The sequence below is a fragment of the Malurus melanocephalus genome, unplaced genomic scaffold, assembly GCF_030028575.1.
Source record: "Malurus melanocephalus ecotype Western Australia unplaced genomic scaffold, MMel_1.1 scaffold_321, whole genome shotgun sequence".
NCBI lineage: Eukaryota > Metazoa > Chordata > Aves > Passeriformes > Maluridae > Malurus > Malurus melanocephalus.
In genome coordinates, this window is record NW_026623553.1 from 829,238 (window position 1) to 845,700 (window position 16,463).

At 51.7% G+C, this 16,463-nt stretch overlaps 2 protein-coding genes across 2 annotated transcripts; one reads left to right on the plus strand and one right to left on the minus strand.

The window, feature by feature from the left end:
* Positions 1–209: 209 nt before the first annotated feature.
* LOC130580298 (histidine--tRNA ligase, cytoplasmic-like) lies at positions 210–5,662 on the minus strand. The gene is made up of 12 exons (XM_057377704.1): positions 5,436–5,662; positions 5,229–5,348; positions 4,791–4,886; positions 3,886–4,011; positions 3,624–3,731; positions 3,088–3,186; positions 2,694–2,787; positions 2,453–2,580; positions 2,127–2,369; positions 1,313–1,429; positions 850–996; positions 210–625 (listed from the first exon to the last, which is right to left on the minus strand). Exons 1-12 carry the CDS (start codon positions 5,628–5,630, stop codon positions 569–571), a joined length of 1,530 nt encoding a protein of 509 aa, XP_057233687.1. The 5' UTR covers positions 5,631–5,662; the 3' UTR covers positions 210–568.
* Positions 5,663–5,715: 53 nt separating this feature from the next.
* ZMAT2 (zinc finger matrin-type 2) lies at positions 5,716–15,855 on the plus strand. The gene is made up of 6 exons (XM_057377705.1): positions 5,716–5,798; positions 9,727–9,820; positions 10,273–10,396; positions 11,434–11,507; positions 13,418–13,563; positions 15,039–15,855. Exons 1-6 carry the CDS (start codon positions 5,781–5,783, stop codon positions 15,180–15,182), a joined length of 600 nt encoding a protein of 199 aa, XP_057233688.1. The 5' UTR covers positions 5,716–5,780; the 3' UTR covers positions 15,183–15,855.
* The last annotated feature ends 608 nt before the right edge of the window (positions 15,856–16,463 follow it).

Below are 16,463 nucleotides of genomic sequence, written 5' to 3' on the forward strand. Positions count from 1 at the left end.
AGTTTCTCCACGCGCGCCCCAGTCCGCGCAGCTGCTCCAGCCGCTCACTGTGTCCCTCGGTGGTGGGACACGTGCTTCCTCCAGGGCGGTCCCGCAGCACCCGGCTGCGGGGTGGGACCGGCCCCCGCAGCCCCAAGAGCGGCGGGCGTGCCCTTCCACTGCCCCCTCGCCCCACCTGCTCAACTGGTGGGTGCCCAACACACCGCACATTTCCCCTCCCCAGTCCGGAGCTCCACCTGATCTAGCTTGAGCTGCACCACATCCACCTGTGCCACCACTGCCTACAGTGATTGAAATGGCTGTACAGGTACAGGGACTGCAGTATTAGAAACCCACATACTTGATCTGTACTTCAGACCAGCTAACCAGAAGGCTAACCTGGTGACTGCACCATTCATAGCTTTTAAAATCCTCTTGGCTCCTCTGTTCTCACAGCTTTAGCCCAGGAAATGAGCCTTAGGCCAGTGGATGTCACCCAGACCTCAGCTGGCAGTGAATGGCTAAGGGCGCTGGAGGAGGGTTCTGGTTGTACAGCAGTTCAGCCATGCAGTCCTGGCCACAGAAGTCCTCAGGGCTCCAGCCTTCTCCTGATCTCATCAACAAGCTTTTCYCTGGGGATATCAACCTACAAAGCAAACAGAGAGGGGGAGGTAGCAGCATTAGAACAGAGCACAATTTTAAGGCCTAAGTGAGGATACTAATGCAGTTTGCGACTGGTTTTCTGGAGTCACCCAACAGACCTGTGCTACAGCTTCCCAAAGGAACAACACTGAGGAAAGACCCAGAGCCCTTCAGTGATATCTAGAGTTTGGAAGCATTTTGAAACCTGGTGTAAAAGGGCATTCTCACCTCCTCTCTTGTTGCTACATCTCGCAGCTTGACAACTCCATCTGYCAGCTCCTGCTCTCCCACAATGGCAGCAAGGGGGATCCCTGTGTCCTCACAGTACTGCAGCTGCTTCAGCAACTTAGGATCCTTCTTGTACAGCATCTCTGCCTAGGAGGGAGTGGGAAGGGTGAATCACTAACCCAACTGCACTCTGATGAATACTGCAGTAAAGCACCAACACCAAAACCTGCAGCAATCAGTTGCCTTTACTGCTCTGGGCTGTTCTTCTCTGCCTGCCTAGATCTAAAGGTTGGACTTGATGATCTTGGAGATCTTTTCCARCCTGAATGASTCTGTGATGTCAGAYAGGCCCAGATCTTGGAGATACACACAACTAATGGAGTTGGTCTTGCTGTGCTACAGCTCCCTTCAGGCTCTCCCTCCCTCAACCCATGACACTTCCAAGCCCAGGTCCCTCCTTTACCTTAATCCCTGCATCCCACAGCTCGGAGATGAGCTTCAATCTGGCAGCAAGCAAGTGTTTCTGCGGTGTAGCCACCAGCACTTGGGTCTCAGTTGTTCGAAGTTTCTCCCCAGAAGCCTGGAGGGACAGAYATGGAATGCTCGTGGGAGTGACTCCGTGGGAATCTGCAGCTTACACCATCTCACCTCATCTATCTCCAGACCTYAACTCAGTGAGTGGCAACCTGGGCACCTTTAATGAGCCCCTCAGAGATTCTGCGTTGTGTCACCTACTTAATTGTGCTGCTGTTCCTAGGGGACCTTGCCCACCCTCCCAGATGAGACTGGGACAGCTTTTCAATGTCACCTTTGATTCTTCAGGTACAAACACATCACCTCAGCTTCACTTGCTAGGAACTGCAGGCTTGGAAGCAAACAGAATGATGAATCTCCTCAGAGGCTTTCCTGGGGTTCATTAGAGTGAGTGTCACAGCTGTTACCAAATTCATCACTTAAGAATCCCCAGGATAGAAAGCTTCAGAGGCAAGACACAAGAGTAAAGTGATTGGGACACAGAGCTCAGAGCCAGACCCAGRGCTAAGGGCTGCTTCCACCATTTCCTTAAAATCTCCTGCAGAATGCTGCCCTCAACTGCCCATGCCTGCATGCTGATGRGCTGCAGAAAAGGGCTTTTCTGTGCATGGATATTTAGGCATGGGYGGAGCCACCCTCTCYCCCARAATTAYTTTCCMTTGAGCACTGTGAAGCTGTACAGCYCTAAAAAATGGTATTTTGCCYCCTAGAGCCTTCCCCAATGCACTGCTTGCAGCACCCACCTCCAGTCTCTGCTCCAGGATGGAGAAGATGCGCTCGATGCCAATGCTGACCCCCACACACGGCACCTTCCGGCCCTTGGGATCAAACATCCCCACCAGCCCGTCATAGCGGCCACCTCCAGCCACGCTSCCGACGCTGACCGGCTCCTCCACGTGCTCGTTCTCCTGATGCAGCAGCACAGCCTCAAAGATCACCCCCGTGTAATAGTCCAGGCCCCGTGCCAGGCTCAGGTCAAAGGAGATCTGCAGGGCACAAGGGCAGCCCCRTCACKGGSTGCTCAGGGGCCACAAAGGCAGCACCCCCTCCTGCCCCCACACCTCCTCACCTTCCCTGTGATGCCAAACAAGGTCAGGTACTCAAACAGCAGCTTCATGTCCTCCAGCCCCTCCTTGGCCAGCTTGTTCTGGGACAGCTTTGGGTCCTGGAGAAGCTGCTCAATCAGGTCCAGCCCACCTGTGGGAACCAGCCATGCCTCAGCTGTGCCAGGGCAGCAGCACCCACCATGGTGGCCCTGGCCAGCCGGGTGTGTGCCCTGCACCCTCCATCCCCAGCCCAGAAGAACTCACCATGGAGCTGCACATACTCCCCAATGCGATCTGCAGCCTCGGGAGAGAGCCCCTTCTCTCCCACCATCTCACTCCTCACTTCTTCCCAAGGCACCTGTGAGGGGAGASAAGGRCATCCATTGCTGCAGAACAAACTCACCCACCGCCTCCATCTGCTCATGTGTGCACAACTTGTGTGGAATGACAGTCAGCAATCTCACTAATCATGCCTCTCTCATACGATTTTTTAATCAATCACCAGGCTTTATTCTTAACCAGGCCCAAGAACTCCTCAAATCAAGATCCTCCAACATCTTACCTGCTGTAAAACTCTTCACAAGAATAGCCACAACACTGGCCAGCCTCAGACACCCACCCAAGACCAGAAGTCTCTCTCCATGAGCCCAATTCTGACCTTGTCCAGCTTGTCCACGGTGGAGCAGGCAGGTATGAACTTGTTCTCTGGAACACCACAGACAGCAAACACACCATTCAAAATCCGACGGTCGTTGACCTGGGGGAGGGAGAGACATGCTTACCTTTGGGACACTCCCCAGAGTCATTCCTTTTGTCCCAGTGTGTGGGAAGCTGCAGGTGTTGGTGTTTCCTTGTGCCTCTTCCCCAGCACCCAAATTCCACAGGAAGGGAAGGTATAGAGATATGAAAACCATCCTGTGACTCTACAGATCTAGTCAGCTGCTGGAATTTTGCAGGAGACTGTGGTTAATCCTGAGAGAACTCTGTTGACTGCAGCCTCRGGAAAACTCGTGATATTCCCAGCCCAAGGCACGCCCAAGCGGAGCTCCAGCCTTTGCATATACACCATGAGGACGCAGAGAGGAGGGATGAACTTCTGGATAAGGCCTTAGAGTGGGAACAGGTGCTGCTGTGTAAAACCACAAGAACAACCATTGCTTCTCAGCGTGGCACAGAAAACCTGCCCAGTCTCACCTTGATGACAAAGTCCCCGAGCTGCAGGTCACTCAGGATCTCATGCACGATCTTCAGGCACTCGGCATCAGGAATCATTGGGTCAAACTGCCCGGCAATGTCAAAGTCCTGGGGGCAGAAGAAATGATGGGAGCTCCTGGGACAGCTGAGGGGCCTTGGCCAGGCACACCCTGCTGCTCTGCAGCAGCTGGAGGCTCTCCAGCCAGGAAAACCCTCCTGCCCCTGTGGCCCTGGCGGCAGCAGTGGCCACCACAACACTCACGCACTGGTAGAACTCGCGGTAGCGGCCCCGGGTTGTGGCAGGGTTGTCCCTCCTGTACACCTTGGCCACGTGGTAGCGCTTCATGTTGGTGATCTTGTTCATCGCCAGATAGCGAGCAAARGGCACCTGGGCCCGAGGAGTTAAGGATGGCAACATGGAAATCYCCAGAGCTGTAGAAGCTGAACCGCAAAGCCTCCCATCCCCCCTTCCCTTTGGCAGCCGCTTCCCAACTTTTTTCATTATCATGGTGGGATATTTGAGGTGTCCCGTGCAGGGTCATGAGCAGGACTTTGATAATTCTTGCACGTCTCTTCCAACCCATTATATTCTATGATTCTACGGCCTCTGAGGAGGTCACCCCTCACGCTGAGGATGAGTACAATGAACCACAGGAGCTCCTTTAACACTGGACAGCTCCATTTCCTCTTTCAGACAACATCACATGCACAAGGACTCTCTCTCATCATTCCACCCTCTCACAGTGTGATCAGTCACAATTCAGTGCATGGCACAGCCATATGGACACTGAAGAAGAGGGATTTTGCTGAGATGTGGAGGTTGAAAAAACCTGGGATGAACATCTGCCAGCAAACACCTTTCCACATGACACTGGCAAGGTGGGATAGGCAGAGCAGAGGTGGGGACTGTAAATGAGAGGGGATAAAACCAGTAGAGTGGAGCATACTGCTGCATGTCCACAGCATAAAAACTTTGCTGCAGGTTCTGGTTTGGCTGGGGCATGGTGTGGAGTCACGACAATGACAGCCAGAGCAGCTGGGATGGCCAAGGGAGCTGCCATCACCCCAATGGGACCTGCAGGCAGGCCAGGGTAAGAGGGATTCCTCAAGGCAGAGGTGGTACTACCTTGGCCTGATCTGCTACATCACCTTGAGAGTGCAGGATACAGTGAGGTCGTAGCGCAGGGCCAGCAGCTCCCCTCCCTGGTCCTGCAGCTCGTAGATGAGTTTTGTGTCTTCCCCATACTTCCCCATCAGCGTCTCCTGGGGAAGGCAAGGGGGCTGGTGACTGGGGTGGCTCTGGGTGAAGGGTCCCCCGAGACGGGGCACAAAGCTCGGCCCCATGAACYGGGCATTACACACATCCTCCCTCCAGCCCCTCGGACCTGGGTCCGCCCTCCCGTTCCCCCTAAAAATGGGAACCATGAGTGAATGTCCACCTTCCCCCCCACCTGGCCATACCCCATAAAGGGGGAGCCCCCAATCCTGCCCTGAAGAGGAAGGGGGTGCCCCCAGTCCCACAGGAGGGAGCAGAGGGGCASCCACAGTCCCTGGGGCCGGTGCTCTCCGCACACCAAGGGGGAAGAGAGTTCGGYCGCGCCTCACCCGCAGCTCCAGCACGGGCGTGTCGATGGCGGCCGCCCCGTGCCGCTTGAAGCAGGACACCACGGCGCTCAGGAGCCGGTCCCGGAGCGCCGCCTGCGCCGGGGGGTGGTCGCGGGTGCCCTGTCCGGGACAGAGAGCGGCCGTCAGCGGCGAGAGCGCGGGAGAACACCCGGTACCCACCGGCGCTGCCCCGCTCCCCGCCCTTACCTTAGGAGTCTTCAGCACCGACACCCGCTCGCCGCCCGCCGCCGCTCGCACCTGCCGGGACAGGATGCCGCGGTTACCGGCCGGCGGCCAGAACCGGGCGAAGCTGCCCCGGCTCCCCGCCAGGCACAGCGGTCCGAGGCGGGGTCCCGCCGGCAGCCGGCGGGCGGCGGCAGCGATGGCTCCGAGGCGCAGCATGGCCGGCACCGGGACACCGGCACACCGGGACACCGGCACACCGGGACACCGGAGCGCGGGCACGTGACGGCGGCGGGGCACGTGACCGGGCGCGGAGCCGCGCTTTACGGCGCCGCGCGACAGTTGCCGGTGCTGTGCCCTCAGCTCGCCATGGCTTCGGGCAGCGGGGTAGGTGCTGCCGCCGGGGCTGCCCTCGGGACCGGCACTGCCTTCGGGGTGTGGGCTGCCGGTGGCTCGGCCGCCCCCGCTGCTTCTCCCGGGCTCGGCAGGGCCGGGGGCAGGGCCGCGCCGCGCCGCGCTCGGGGCCCGCTGCCAGGCCGCGGGATGAGGGACGAGGCGGGGCCGGGGATACCGCGGTGGGCAGGTGTATGTGGGGTGGGAGGCGTTCATCCCTGCTCTTTACACCTCTGTGTGTGGGTGATGGGACGTTTGGGTAGTCCTGAGAAGCTCCGATGCCTACAGAGCTGAAATTGGAGTGGCCCCACCGCGATTCCGCCCACCAGCGAGGCGGTGGAGTCACCGTCCCTGGAGGTGTTTRAGACACGACAGAACGTGATAGCCAATGCTCTGGTCTAGTTGACAYGGTGATGKTGGGTCATAGGTTGGACATCGATGATCTCAGAGGTCTTTTCCAATCSCCGTGGTTCTGTKATCCTCCCGTGCTAGGGCTGKACCTCTGCCTGTCCCACGCAGGGAGCGTGAGAACATTGTGCTKCCTCAGCCCCCGGGGTGGAGATGTGGAGATGCCCACCCACCTCCAGCCCCCTGGGAGGGACCCCTAGCCATCTCCAGGGGCTGGGCGATGGCTCATGCAGGTGGACCTGTTTTCCTTCTTTCCTGTTTTCCTTCCCTCCCCAGGGAAAGTGCTGTCTTTTTCCCAGCTGGCTCTCACATCATCCTCATGGAGAAACCTCTCTCTGCAACTCCATGGCAGGAGGGTACAGTCAGGTGGGGGTCTGGCTCTGCGAAAGAATGAAAGGAAACAGCCTCAAAAGTTGCATTAGAGGAAGTYTGCGTTGGACAGCAGGAGGAATTTTTTCCCAGAATGGATTGTCTAACATTGGAAGGGCCTGTCCAGGGAGGTGGTGGAGTCACCATCCCTAGAGGTTTTCAGAGAATGACTGGATGTGTCACTCAGTGCTGTGGGCTGAGTGACAGGGTGGGGATTGGTCACATCTTGTACTTGATGATCTTGAAGGTTTTTTCCAACCCGAATGATTCTGTGAATGTTAAATGGGGTGGGTGAGGTGGATACTGCGGGTGTAGCCTGACTAGAGAGCCAGGCTGGTTTGAACACCTCCAGTGACAGTTACATCCCAAAGCTGTCAGCAGCACAGGGACTGTGTTTTTGTGGGGTTTTGGCCCATCTTTCCTTCCTTGAAGCCACTTGCTGAGAAGTGGAAGTGAGGCACTGGCACTGCCCAGAGAAGCTGTGGCTGCTYCATCCCTGGGARTGTTCAAAGCCAAGTTGAATGGGGCTTGGAGCAACCTGGTCTAGTGAAAGTGTCCCTGCCCTTGGCAGTGGGGTGGGACTAGCTGGTCTTCAAGGTTCCTTCCAATCCAAACCATGCCGGGGTTTATTCCCTGAAATGAGCARTGCTGGGGGAGGTCAGGAGCAGGATATCTGCCTGTGAGGGAGGTGGAGCCTGTGGTTTATTCTCAGCTGCCAGCTGAGAATTCCTCTTGAATTGAGCCCGGCTTGAGACTCCTGTATCATTTAATAGCCTTTGGTGCTGACACTTGGGTAGATCATTGATCTCCACCTCCAGAGGGAACAGGAGGCTGTGGGCACTTCTGGTTTTTAATTGTTATTTATTTGGAAAATATTCTTTGTCTCCTAAAACACCTCTGAGATAAAGATTCTGGAGCTTGTGTCCCCCTTACCCCCACCAGAGCAATTCAGAAACATCCCTTCAAATATTGTCTAACCAAGATCTTGTCTAACCAAGATTAAATTGAACGCAGTTCAATTTAATTTCTCTCCCTATGCCTGGATGAGGCAGATTGGTAAAAGAGCTGCAAAAGACTCTTTTCCTTTTATTACAACAGGAGAGAGAAGCAGCTAATAAACCTCCCCCTCTGCAGGCTCCCACCAGCTACGATTTGTGATAATGCCTGGCATGCAGGAGAGTCTGGAAAATACCCCCAAACGTTAATTTACACTCAGTGATATTTTCTTTTCTTTTGCTCAGGGTGGTTAATAAAACCTGTTACGACATCCTTAAAGTGCTTAAGAAGCTCTGGGAATAAATGAGAATTTTTCTACGCCTCCCCAAGGCATTTTCATCCCTATCAGTAGTTGTTCGTTCCATTTGAAGGATTGCCAGAGGAGAGAACTTTAAATGGCTGTGCTGCTGCTGTAGCTCCAAATGGGATTTGTGTCCTCTGGATTGTGATTGGATTCTTGATTTGGCTGAACGGAGAAGGCGGTGGGGTGTGTGTGTGGGGGGGTCCTTCTCTCCCGGAGGTGTTTTTAAATACATCTTGTCCTTTCTTTAATGTGAAACTGAGAGGCTCTGCCTGCCATGCTGAGGAAAATGCAGCTCTATCCAAAGGGGAGTTATCTGCTCAGGAAATTCAGGAAGTGGCTGAGTGAAACTGTGACTGATCCCAGGTGCAGGAGCCTGAGCTGCAGATGGGGCAAGTGCTGGGAAGAGCTTGAGCTAGTTTGATCAGAGTGGGTATGAGTGGAACAGAAATTCTTGTCCAATCACTTCTGCCCTCAACATTGGGTCTGGGTGAAAAGCCACCCTAAAATGTAGCCTTTGTATTTTTCAATGCCTGCTTCACTTGAATTTGGCCTTTCTTCATGCACATGCTGTGTCCAGCTCTGGGGCCCCAGCACAGGAAAGGCMAGGACCTGTTGGAGTGARCCCAGAGGATGYCATGGATATGCTCCAAGGGCTGCAGCCCCTCTGCTCTGGAGACAGGCTGGGAGAGCTGGGGTGGTCAGACTGGGGAARACTGAACACCAGTCTCTCTTAAGGGAGGCCTTGGAGCCCCTTACRTTGTCTAAAGGGGCTCAAAGGGAGCGAGAAGGACTTGGAAMAAAGGGCATGGACTGTCAGYACRAGGCTTCCTGCTGCCAGAGTACARGGTTAGATGGAATACTGGAWGGAAGTTCTTCCCYGTGCAGATGGTGAGGYCCTAACATGGGTTGCCCRGAGAAGYTGTGGCTGTCCCATCCCKGGAAGTGTCCAAGGCCAGTTTGGATGGGACTTGSAGCAACCTGGTCTAGTGGAAAGCATCCCTGCCCAAGGCAGGGGRTGTGRAACAAGATGAGCTTTAAGGTCCRTTCCAGCCCAAACCATTCCAGGATTCTGTTAAAGTATCCTGTCCCTGCCAGATAGTTCTGTGGASCTCCCAAAGGGGCTGTGTGCCTTGGAGATGTTTCTGTCCTTCCYTGTGTGAAGCTGCAGCCACAGGACAGCTTCCTGTGCATTTTGTACAGATGCTTCCCTGATACCTCCAAGCCCTGCCTTGACAGACACTCCTTCAGACCTTGTTCTGGTTTGCTTGTACATGTGCTCACTTGGAAATTCCACATTGGTGCCTGTGATTTCATGGCAAACTCAGCACTTTGATGCCTGTAACACGTAGACATATTGCTGAGAGCAGACAGGCACAGCCTTCCCTGCTCCTGCAGTGTAATCAGACTATAGCTCAGGCTGTGTTTTCAGCTTCCTTGTCTGACATGGCASCTTGGGTTCTTTTGACTTCTGGAAGGAGGAGGTGTAGTCCTACTGCTGTGTTTGTCAGGGGGTGCTTCCCAGGTCTTAGATCCAGCAGTTCAATCCCATTTGAGTCTGGTTTTCAAGGTGAAAGCCTGGATGATCATCTCAGGAGCTATTAAGACCAACTCATTTCTTCTTTTAGTGCTCTGAAATTATTCTAGTAGTAGCTAGAGGCATGCTGAGAGTGATTATCTTAAGTCACATCCRTAATTCCTAGACAGAAAACAGGGGACATGGGGATATAATGTAATTCTCTTAATTTACTGCACTGGCCTTATAGGCCAAGTGATTCCTCCTCTTTCTTCTCCTCAGAGGTGATCAGACTGTATAATAAATGGAAATGAACTTTGTTTCCCTCCCAGACCAAGAACCTGGACTTCCGCCGGAAGTGGGACAAGGATGAATATGAGAAACTCGCAGAGAAACGGCTCACGGAGGAGAGAGAAAAGAAAGATGGTGCGTTGTGTGCTGTGCTGGATTGGCAGAGTSTCCCAAACTCTTGGAGTCTGGGACGGAGAGAGCAGTGAGCAGTCAAATCCCAAAAGAGCTGGCTTGCTCTAATCTTTTATCCTGTGTTTGACACTAAGTATATTTTTCAAAAAAAACAAGTTAGTGAGAACCTCTCCAGGGACTGGCTCTTCTTTAGGGAAGGAGGGGAACAGTCAGCCCCTGAAAACAAGGAAATCTTAGAATTTGACTCAAATCAGAGCTGAAGATACCTCAGAGATCTACYTGGCTCTAATAGGAACCAGGAAGCAGTGAGGAGAAAATTCTATCCTTTACTGATTTATAAACAAAGGTGCATTTTCTGCATGGATCTGGTAGTCCCAGGTTCCCAGCAGGTGCCTCTTCACCAAGAGGAACATGAAATCCAACATGTCAAGCTTGACTTTTTGGTTTTTTTTTAGGCAAACCGGCTCAGCCCGTCAAAAGGGAACTTCTGCGGCACCGGGACTACAAAGTGGACCTGGAATCCAAGCTGGGGAAAACGATTGTCATCACCAAAACTACCCCTCAGTCAGAGATGGGAGGGTAGGTTGTGGTCTTGTTGAAGTYTCAGAGTCATTCTGGGAAGCTGTGACACAGCAGGGGCCTCGCACAGGGCACCAGGAGCTGGTGTCCTTCTGTGTTTGGAACCTGGGATGGCGGGGCTGCACTTTTCTACATCTAAACTGGGTCTGCTGGGGTAACACAGGGAAGAGACTCAGCAGGTTGAGCCCCTTTGGACATTATTCCTTGATACCAGTGTTGTCCACCTGTAGGACCAACAGAGGCAGATCTCTACTGCCTCCAGGAGTTTCTTTAGCCTGCTTGCACTGAGGCCAGAACTGCTGCTGGTTTGGATGTCTGTGCACTGGGAGTGGGACAAACATGGAGACAGCTGTTCTTAGGAATGGTGTTTGATCACTGTTTCTGTGAAGCATGTTCCAGCAAAGTCTGGAAGGGTTCTGAGCTCACCTTAAGCTATCAAGAGAATTAAAAGAATGTGTTGAGTTTGTGCCAGCTCAGGAGTGAACCTGTTGGTGTCCCCATGGGCAGTAGCGCCAGGGAGATGTGCAGCCCTGAGCAGCATCCAGGGATGGAAGTTCAGCCCCTGGCTGGACTTTTGCAACAGCTCTTAAGATGGGCAGAAAGCACTGCTGTGCTCATCAGGAACTTGCTCTGTGAGGTGATAGAGGTGGTAACACTTACCTTGCAGCCAGGTGAGAGGCCGTGGAATGGAAACTTGGGCTGGTAGCCAGCCCTACCTTGGGGGAGGGCAGGCTGTGTCACAAAGTCCTTCCCACCCAGCAGGGTATGACTGGAAGGGGAAGATGCTGTGGCTAATATATTGCAGAGCAGCTCAGAATTTGCTTCTGTCATGTCAGAGGGCTGTCAGCATAAGGGTCGCTACCTCCAGGGCAGCTCTGTCCATCTGGGGTGTGCCCTTGCACTTCACTGGGGCCCTTTTGTCTTGGAGAAGTGTCCTGTATCCCAAGTGACATGCAGGTTGTCTCAAGTAGCTGATCCAGGGGATGAGCTTTGTTTCATGTTTTGGGTGGTTCATTTTTTTCTGTCTCTCCTGACAGGTATTACTGTAATGTATGTGACTGTGTGGTGAAAGATTCCATTAACTTCTTGGATCACATCAATGGCAAAAAACGTAAGGACCATTTCTTTGCCTTATTGGAGGGTTGGTTGAGTTGGAGGGACTGTTCCTTTTGTGCATCACCCATGTCTGAGGGCTGAACACTTACCTATGGATAAGGGAGCTTTGGAGATCAGGATGTAGAAACTGTTTGCTCATGAGARCTGTGGAGGTACTGCTCTTATCTCCTGGCACCTTCCAGGGTGCTGGACCACTTTCATTGAATAAGCCCAGTAAAAACAGGGATTGGTGTACTCTGATTGGTGGACATACTTTCTCCATCCATAGTGTCAGTGCTGTGAGAAACCCAGGGTCAGCAAATCCTAATATAGTTTAAGTCATCTAGTCCAACACCCCTTTAAATCTGGAGAGAGGCTTTTTACAGCACTGAAACTGTAAAGGAGTACTTAGATAAGTGACTAGCCCATTTTTGGATCAGAAACATCTCTTTTTAGAAGTTGWATATAAAGCTCAGAACTGGCTGATGCCTGAGCTCCAGAGTTCGGATCAGGCCTTTTGAGGGTGCAGGCAGAGGATGAGTGAAGGCAGGAGTGGGGTGGTTTGACCCTGGAGCTGTGTCCAGCAGTGTGGTGGTGGTGTTGTCTTGTACCTCACTTGACTTCTGGTCTCCACTTCTGTGATGATGCAGTTAAGTCAAGATAAKGACAAGAGGAAAGAACTCCCATTTTATCTGTCTATTCCCTTAATGTGTTTAATCTGAAAAAAGAGGGTTATATCCTCATTGATCTKACTGGGGGCATTACTTCTCTTTGACAAGTTCAGAGAATGAGGAATGTTGTTTCTCCTCCTGAAGGTGTTTTTGGCTCCTTGTGGAAGTCAGAAAATGACCCCTTTACAAAAAGGCAGGGATGTGTGTGCTCTAGACCTGCACGTGGGGCTGTTTGAGAACAGGAAGTTCGGAAGAAGCCTAAGGACTGGTTTTCTGTTTTTCAGGAAAGAAAACACAGTGTTTTAAAAACCTGTGCTTTTATGTGAAGGGAAGGAAGGTGCTGAAATGCCTTGTTTGACATGTTGGGAGATTAGCAAGAAGTTCATATGAGAGAATCTGGAATTTAAAATCCTGGCATGGCTGTGTGGGTGGGCATGAGATGCAGGGTTGCAACTGGAGTTGGAAMGTGGCTGATTGCACAGTACCTTAGTATGAGTATGTCTGGGAACTTTTAAACCAGTCCATAAATCTGGCTCAAACCTGCTTGTTCTTGGCAGCCCTTTTACTAATTCTTGATGTGTAGTTTAAGCTTCCAAGTGTTGCTGCATCCTTGGGACAAACTTGTGCGCAGCTGCTGGAGTGAACAGGCTGTTTGGATCCACTCAGGAATGTGAGTTGGAGACATTTCTAGAGGTGGCCCCTTCAGCAGAGGCTTACCCATAAGTGAAAAACTGTCAATCTGCTCTAAAGAGCCACTGAATCAGAGGCCTGGCTTTATATTCTCTGCTTTAGCTTGGAATGTCCTGTGTAATCAGGATCTCTTGAGTGCCACTCACGTCTTGTTTAGCATCGCCCACAGCTGAGAAATGCCAGCCTGTCAGTTTTATTCTGGCTCCTTTTTCAACACTCCAACACTTTTTTATTCCACTGGTCCAAGATTAAATTTCCCGAAGCATCAGAGCATAAACATGACAGGGAGCATCCAAATAAGGAACCTTGAAAGAATAGTCTGTTTTCTTGTTACAAGTAGTGTTTGGATTGTTGTGGCCACTGCTTGTATGGGTTATGGTATCCCCCTAAAAGCCCACCTCCCCGACCTAGGAAATCCTTGATCTGGCCTTGGAAGTTGTTTTGAGGGGATGGGTGACAGACAGGAAGATGGTGCTGTGCTGTTTAAATTGGGATCAGGGATGGAGACTTGGTTCAAAATACTGAAGTGTTGCTGAACAYTGCTGATTCCCCTCCTGTTTTCCAGACCAGAGGAATCTGGGCATGTCCATGCGGGTGGAGCGTTCCACGCTGGACCAGGTGAAGAAACGCTTTGAGGTGAACAAGAAGAAGATGGAGGAGAAGCAGAAGGACTATGACTTTGAGGAGAGGATGAAGGAACTCCGTGAGGAGGTGAGGCTGGGTAACAACTGAAGAAGCAAATCTCCCAGAAACATGTTTTGGGAGGAAATCAACCCTGGTTTCTAATGTTGTGCCTAATCTTGTTCCTCAGAAGCCTTGTTTGTGGTAACATGGGCTTCTTTRTCTGCTCCTATGAGTGGGGTTTGTTTCTTTGCTTTTTAAAAGTTTTGTTGCTGTCCCTGGAAACCTGTTTCCCCTCTGTGTGAGGATAACTTATGATGGTTCAGATTGCCACTGAGAGCAGCAAAAGCCCATTTTTTGTCTCCCACTAGTTGTGTTGTAATTTGTGTGGTCTGGTGGCACATCTCCATCTTTATCCATTGTCTYCCACAGTTCTTAGGATTGCTGGAATTCCACCCCCCCACATGGCACTTGCTTCTGTGTGGCCTCCCCAAGTGTAGAAGGGCTTTGTGAGCAGTGTGCTGTGGTGTGAGATAGGTGAGGAGGCAATAAAAGAGAGCAGATTCCTCTCAAACTGGGGCTTAGGTGTCAGTAAACATGAAAATAAAGTTTATTTGAGGATTCAATGAAGTTCTGACATCTGAGAAGCTTCTGTTGGTGCTTCTCCTCTATCAGCAGCCACATTTGTAACTCAAGGTTACAAATCACTGCCTGTTTGAGTCTCCCTGCCCAAGCCCTGAGCTTTGCATTACCACAGGGGAGCTCTTTGGGGTGCTCACAGAGCAGCCCCATGCTCTGCTCTYGGGCAGGCTGTGGTGCTGCTGAGTCCCATCTCTCGAGGGGATATGAGGGAGTACTGTGGGTTGAAAAGCTGCTGCCAGTCAATGGATAGCAACAGGAAATCAGCAACAACTCCTGGTGTAGCTTTCTCCAGGGCATAGCTGACTTCAGGAGCTGTGGCACAGCAGATGGTGATGAGGATGGTGGGAGCAGTTGCTAAGTTGGGAGCTGAAGCCATGCTTYGGTGTCACCCGGTACAAGCCTGGCTCTGTTCCAGGGCTCGTGATCCTCACAGAGCAAAACACTTTGATTAGAGCAGTGCAAACTCTTTGATGCCAAAACCCCCCTCAAAGCTGCTCAGAGCTTCGGCTTCTGTTCCAGTGAGCAGCTGTCACTCTGCCAGGCTGAGAGCCAACACACATCACAGTCACTGGCATGAAGTGTCGGACAAGGCAACGGCCTCCTGCTTKCAAACCAGCTCCTTCTTGCCTCAGCTTGATTCCAGGCAAAATTTGTGATGCTTGCTCAGAAGAGAGAGTTTCTTAATATTTCTTTTTGTCTATTTGTGTGTGGCTCTGCTCTTGGCCTGGGAGATGTGGTTGGTGTGGATTCAGTGGGAAACTTCCTCCTTGAAGACTGTAGGCCAGGATTTCTGCTGTTTATTTCCTCAGGCACAACTTGGCTGCTGTGGGCAGGATTTTTGTTAACTGTGCAGTACCTCGTGTCTCAAAACTCCTTCAGTTCAGGAGATGCAAATTGTTTTGCTCTTGTGTCCCTTGCTGCAGGAGGAGAAGGCCAAAGCCTACAAGAAGGAGAAGCAGAGAGAGAAGAAGAGGCGGGCAGAGGAAGATTTGACCTTTGAAGAGGATGATGAAATGGCAGCTGTGATGGGTTTCTCTGGTTTTGGCTCAACCAAAAAGAGCCACTGAGCAGCTCTGGACTCTCCTCTTTCTCTAAACAGCTTGTTTTTACCCAGGGAACTCTGGATAACTCTTCAAAGACTTGATTGAGGACTTGTATGTAAATCTCCCAGTAGAAGTTGGCTGGAGGAGTTGAAAAGTGATTCCATGCTCTACCTGTGCTGCAGATCAAGCTCTGCATCTCATTTGCTTCCCTTCTCCTTCTGTGTCCTAGATCTGGCTGCTCAGCTGCTCTGTGGCCGTATGTGTGCAGGGAAGTGCTCTGTTGGGTACCTTTTTTTGTCAATAAAGTGCAGCCATTCTGCACAGGTGGCCTGGTTCGGGATTAATCCAGCTGTTAACCAGGCCCAACTTGTCATCCAGGCTGTGTTTGAGATGCTGGGAGGGATCCAGTTGCTTTTAGGATTATAATGGAAGGAAATGTGCTGCAGCATGCAGTGTGAGAGGTGCATYTTTATGGCTTGTGCTGAGCAGAGCTGGTGGCTGCATGGAGTCTGGGTTGCTGAAACTTTCCTGTGTGTTTTATCTGCAAGGGAGACTTCCCTCCTTTTCTTTGTGTTTTATCCCATAATTTCAGTATCTTTAAGGTAGGGGAGAAATTCCTCCTTACTGGTCTAGGATAGAGCAAATGAAAGAAAGGTGTGTGCAATTTGGCAGAAATAAATGAATCATTTTCACTGGCCTTTTGGTGGGGGTTCAATGCCTTCTTTATTTTGAGAGCTTCTGTTTCCCACTGAGAAGAGCTGCTGGTGTCTCCCAGCAGTGCAGAGCTGGGGTGGCTTTCTGAAGACCCCAATGATGGCAGAGGCAAAAGCATGTGCCCTCCACCCTTGGCTCAGCTCCCAGCTGCCCTAGGCAAGCCATTGCCATCATTCTTGGCTTTTTTAAGTAATTCTGGAGATGGGTGTGAAAATATGGAAGGGGAAGGGAGTTCAGGGCTAGGGGACCTTCATTTCTATCAGGCAATCCAAGACAGACTGGGCTACGTTCCAGATTTTACCAGCCTTAGTATATTAAGGGCCATTTTTTTTCCTGTCTACTGGCTGTCAGTGTCTTTTCACCTCTGCCTTCCCCTAAATCCACTTCATTTCTGCTTTTATTTACCTCAGTCAAACCTTGTGTGACTCATTTCCGTCTCCAGTTAGGATTTATATTTTGCATGGCTGGGTTTTTGTAGCTCTGTCTCGCTCGCCTCTCTCTTTTTATGTATATTGATGAAATCCTTGCGCTTGCCCTTCTCCGTGCTCRTATGAAATTTCCAGCCTGGGGAAGGCTGCAGTGTTTAGCCTG

What these genes read in the sequence shown, in the direction of transcription:
- ZMAT2 (XM_057377705.1), top strand. An exon ending in GGAGAGAGAAAAGAAAGATG is followed by an intron (nt 9,821 to 10,272) that starts GTGCGTTGTGTG and finishes GTTTTTTTTTAG; the next exon opens with GCAAACCGGCTCAGCCCGTC. An exon ending in TGAAGGAACTCCGTGAGGAG is followed by an intron (nt 13,564 to 15,038) that starts GTGAGGCTGGGT and finishes CCCTTGCTGCAG; the next exon opens with GAGGAGAAGGCCAAAGCCTA.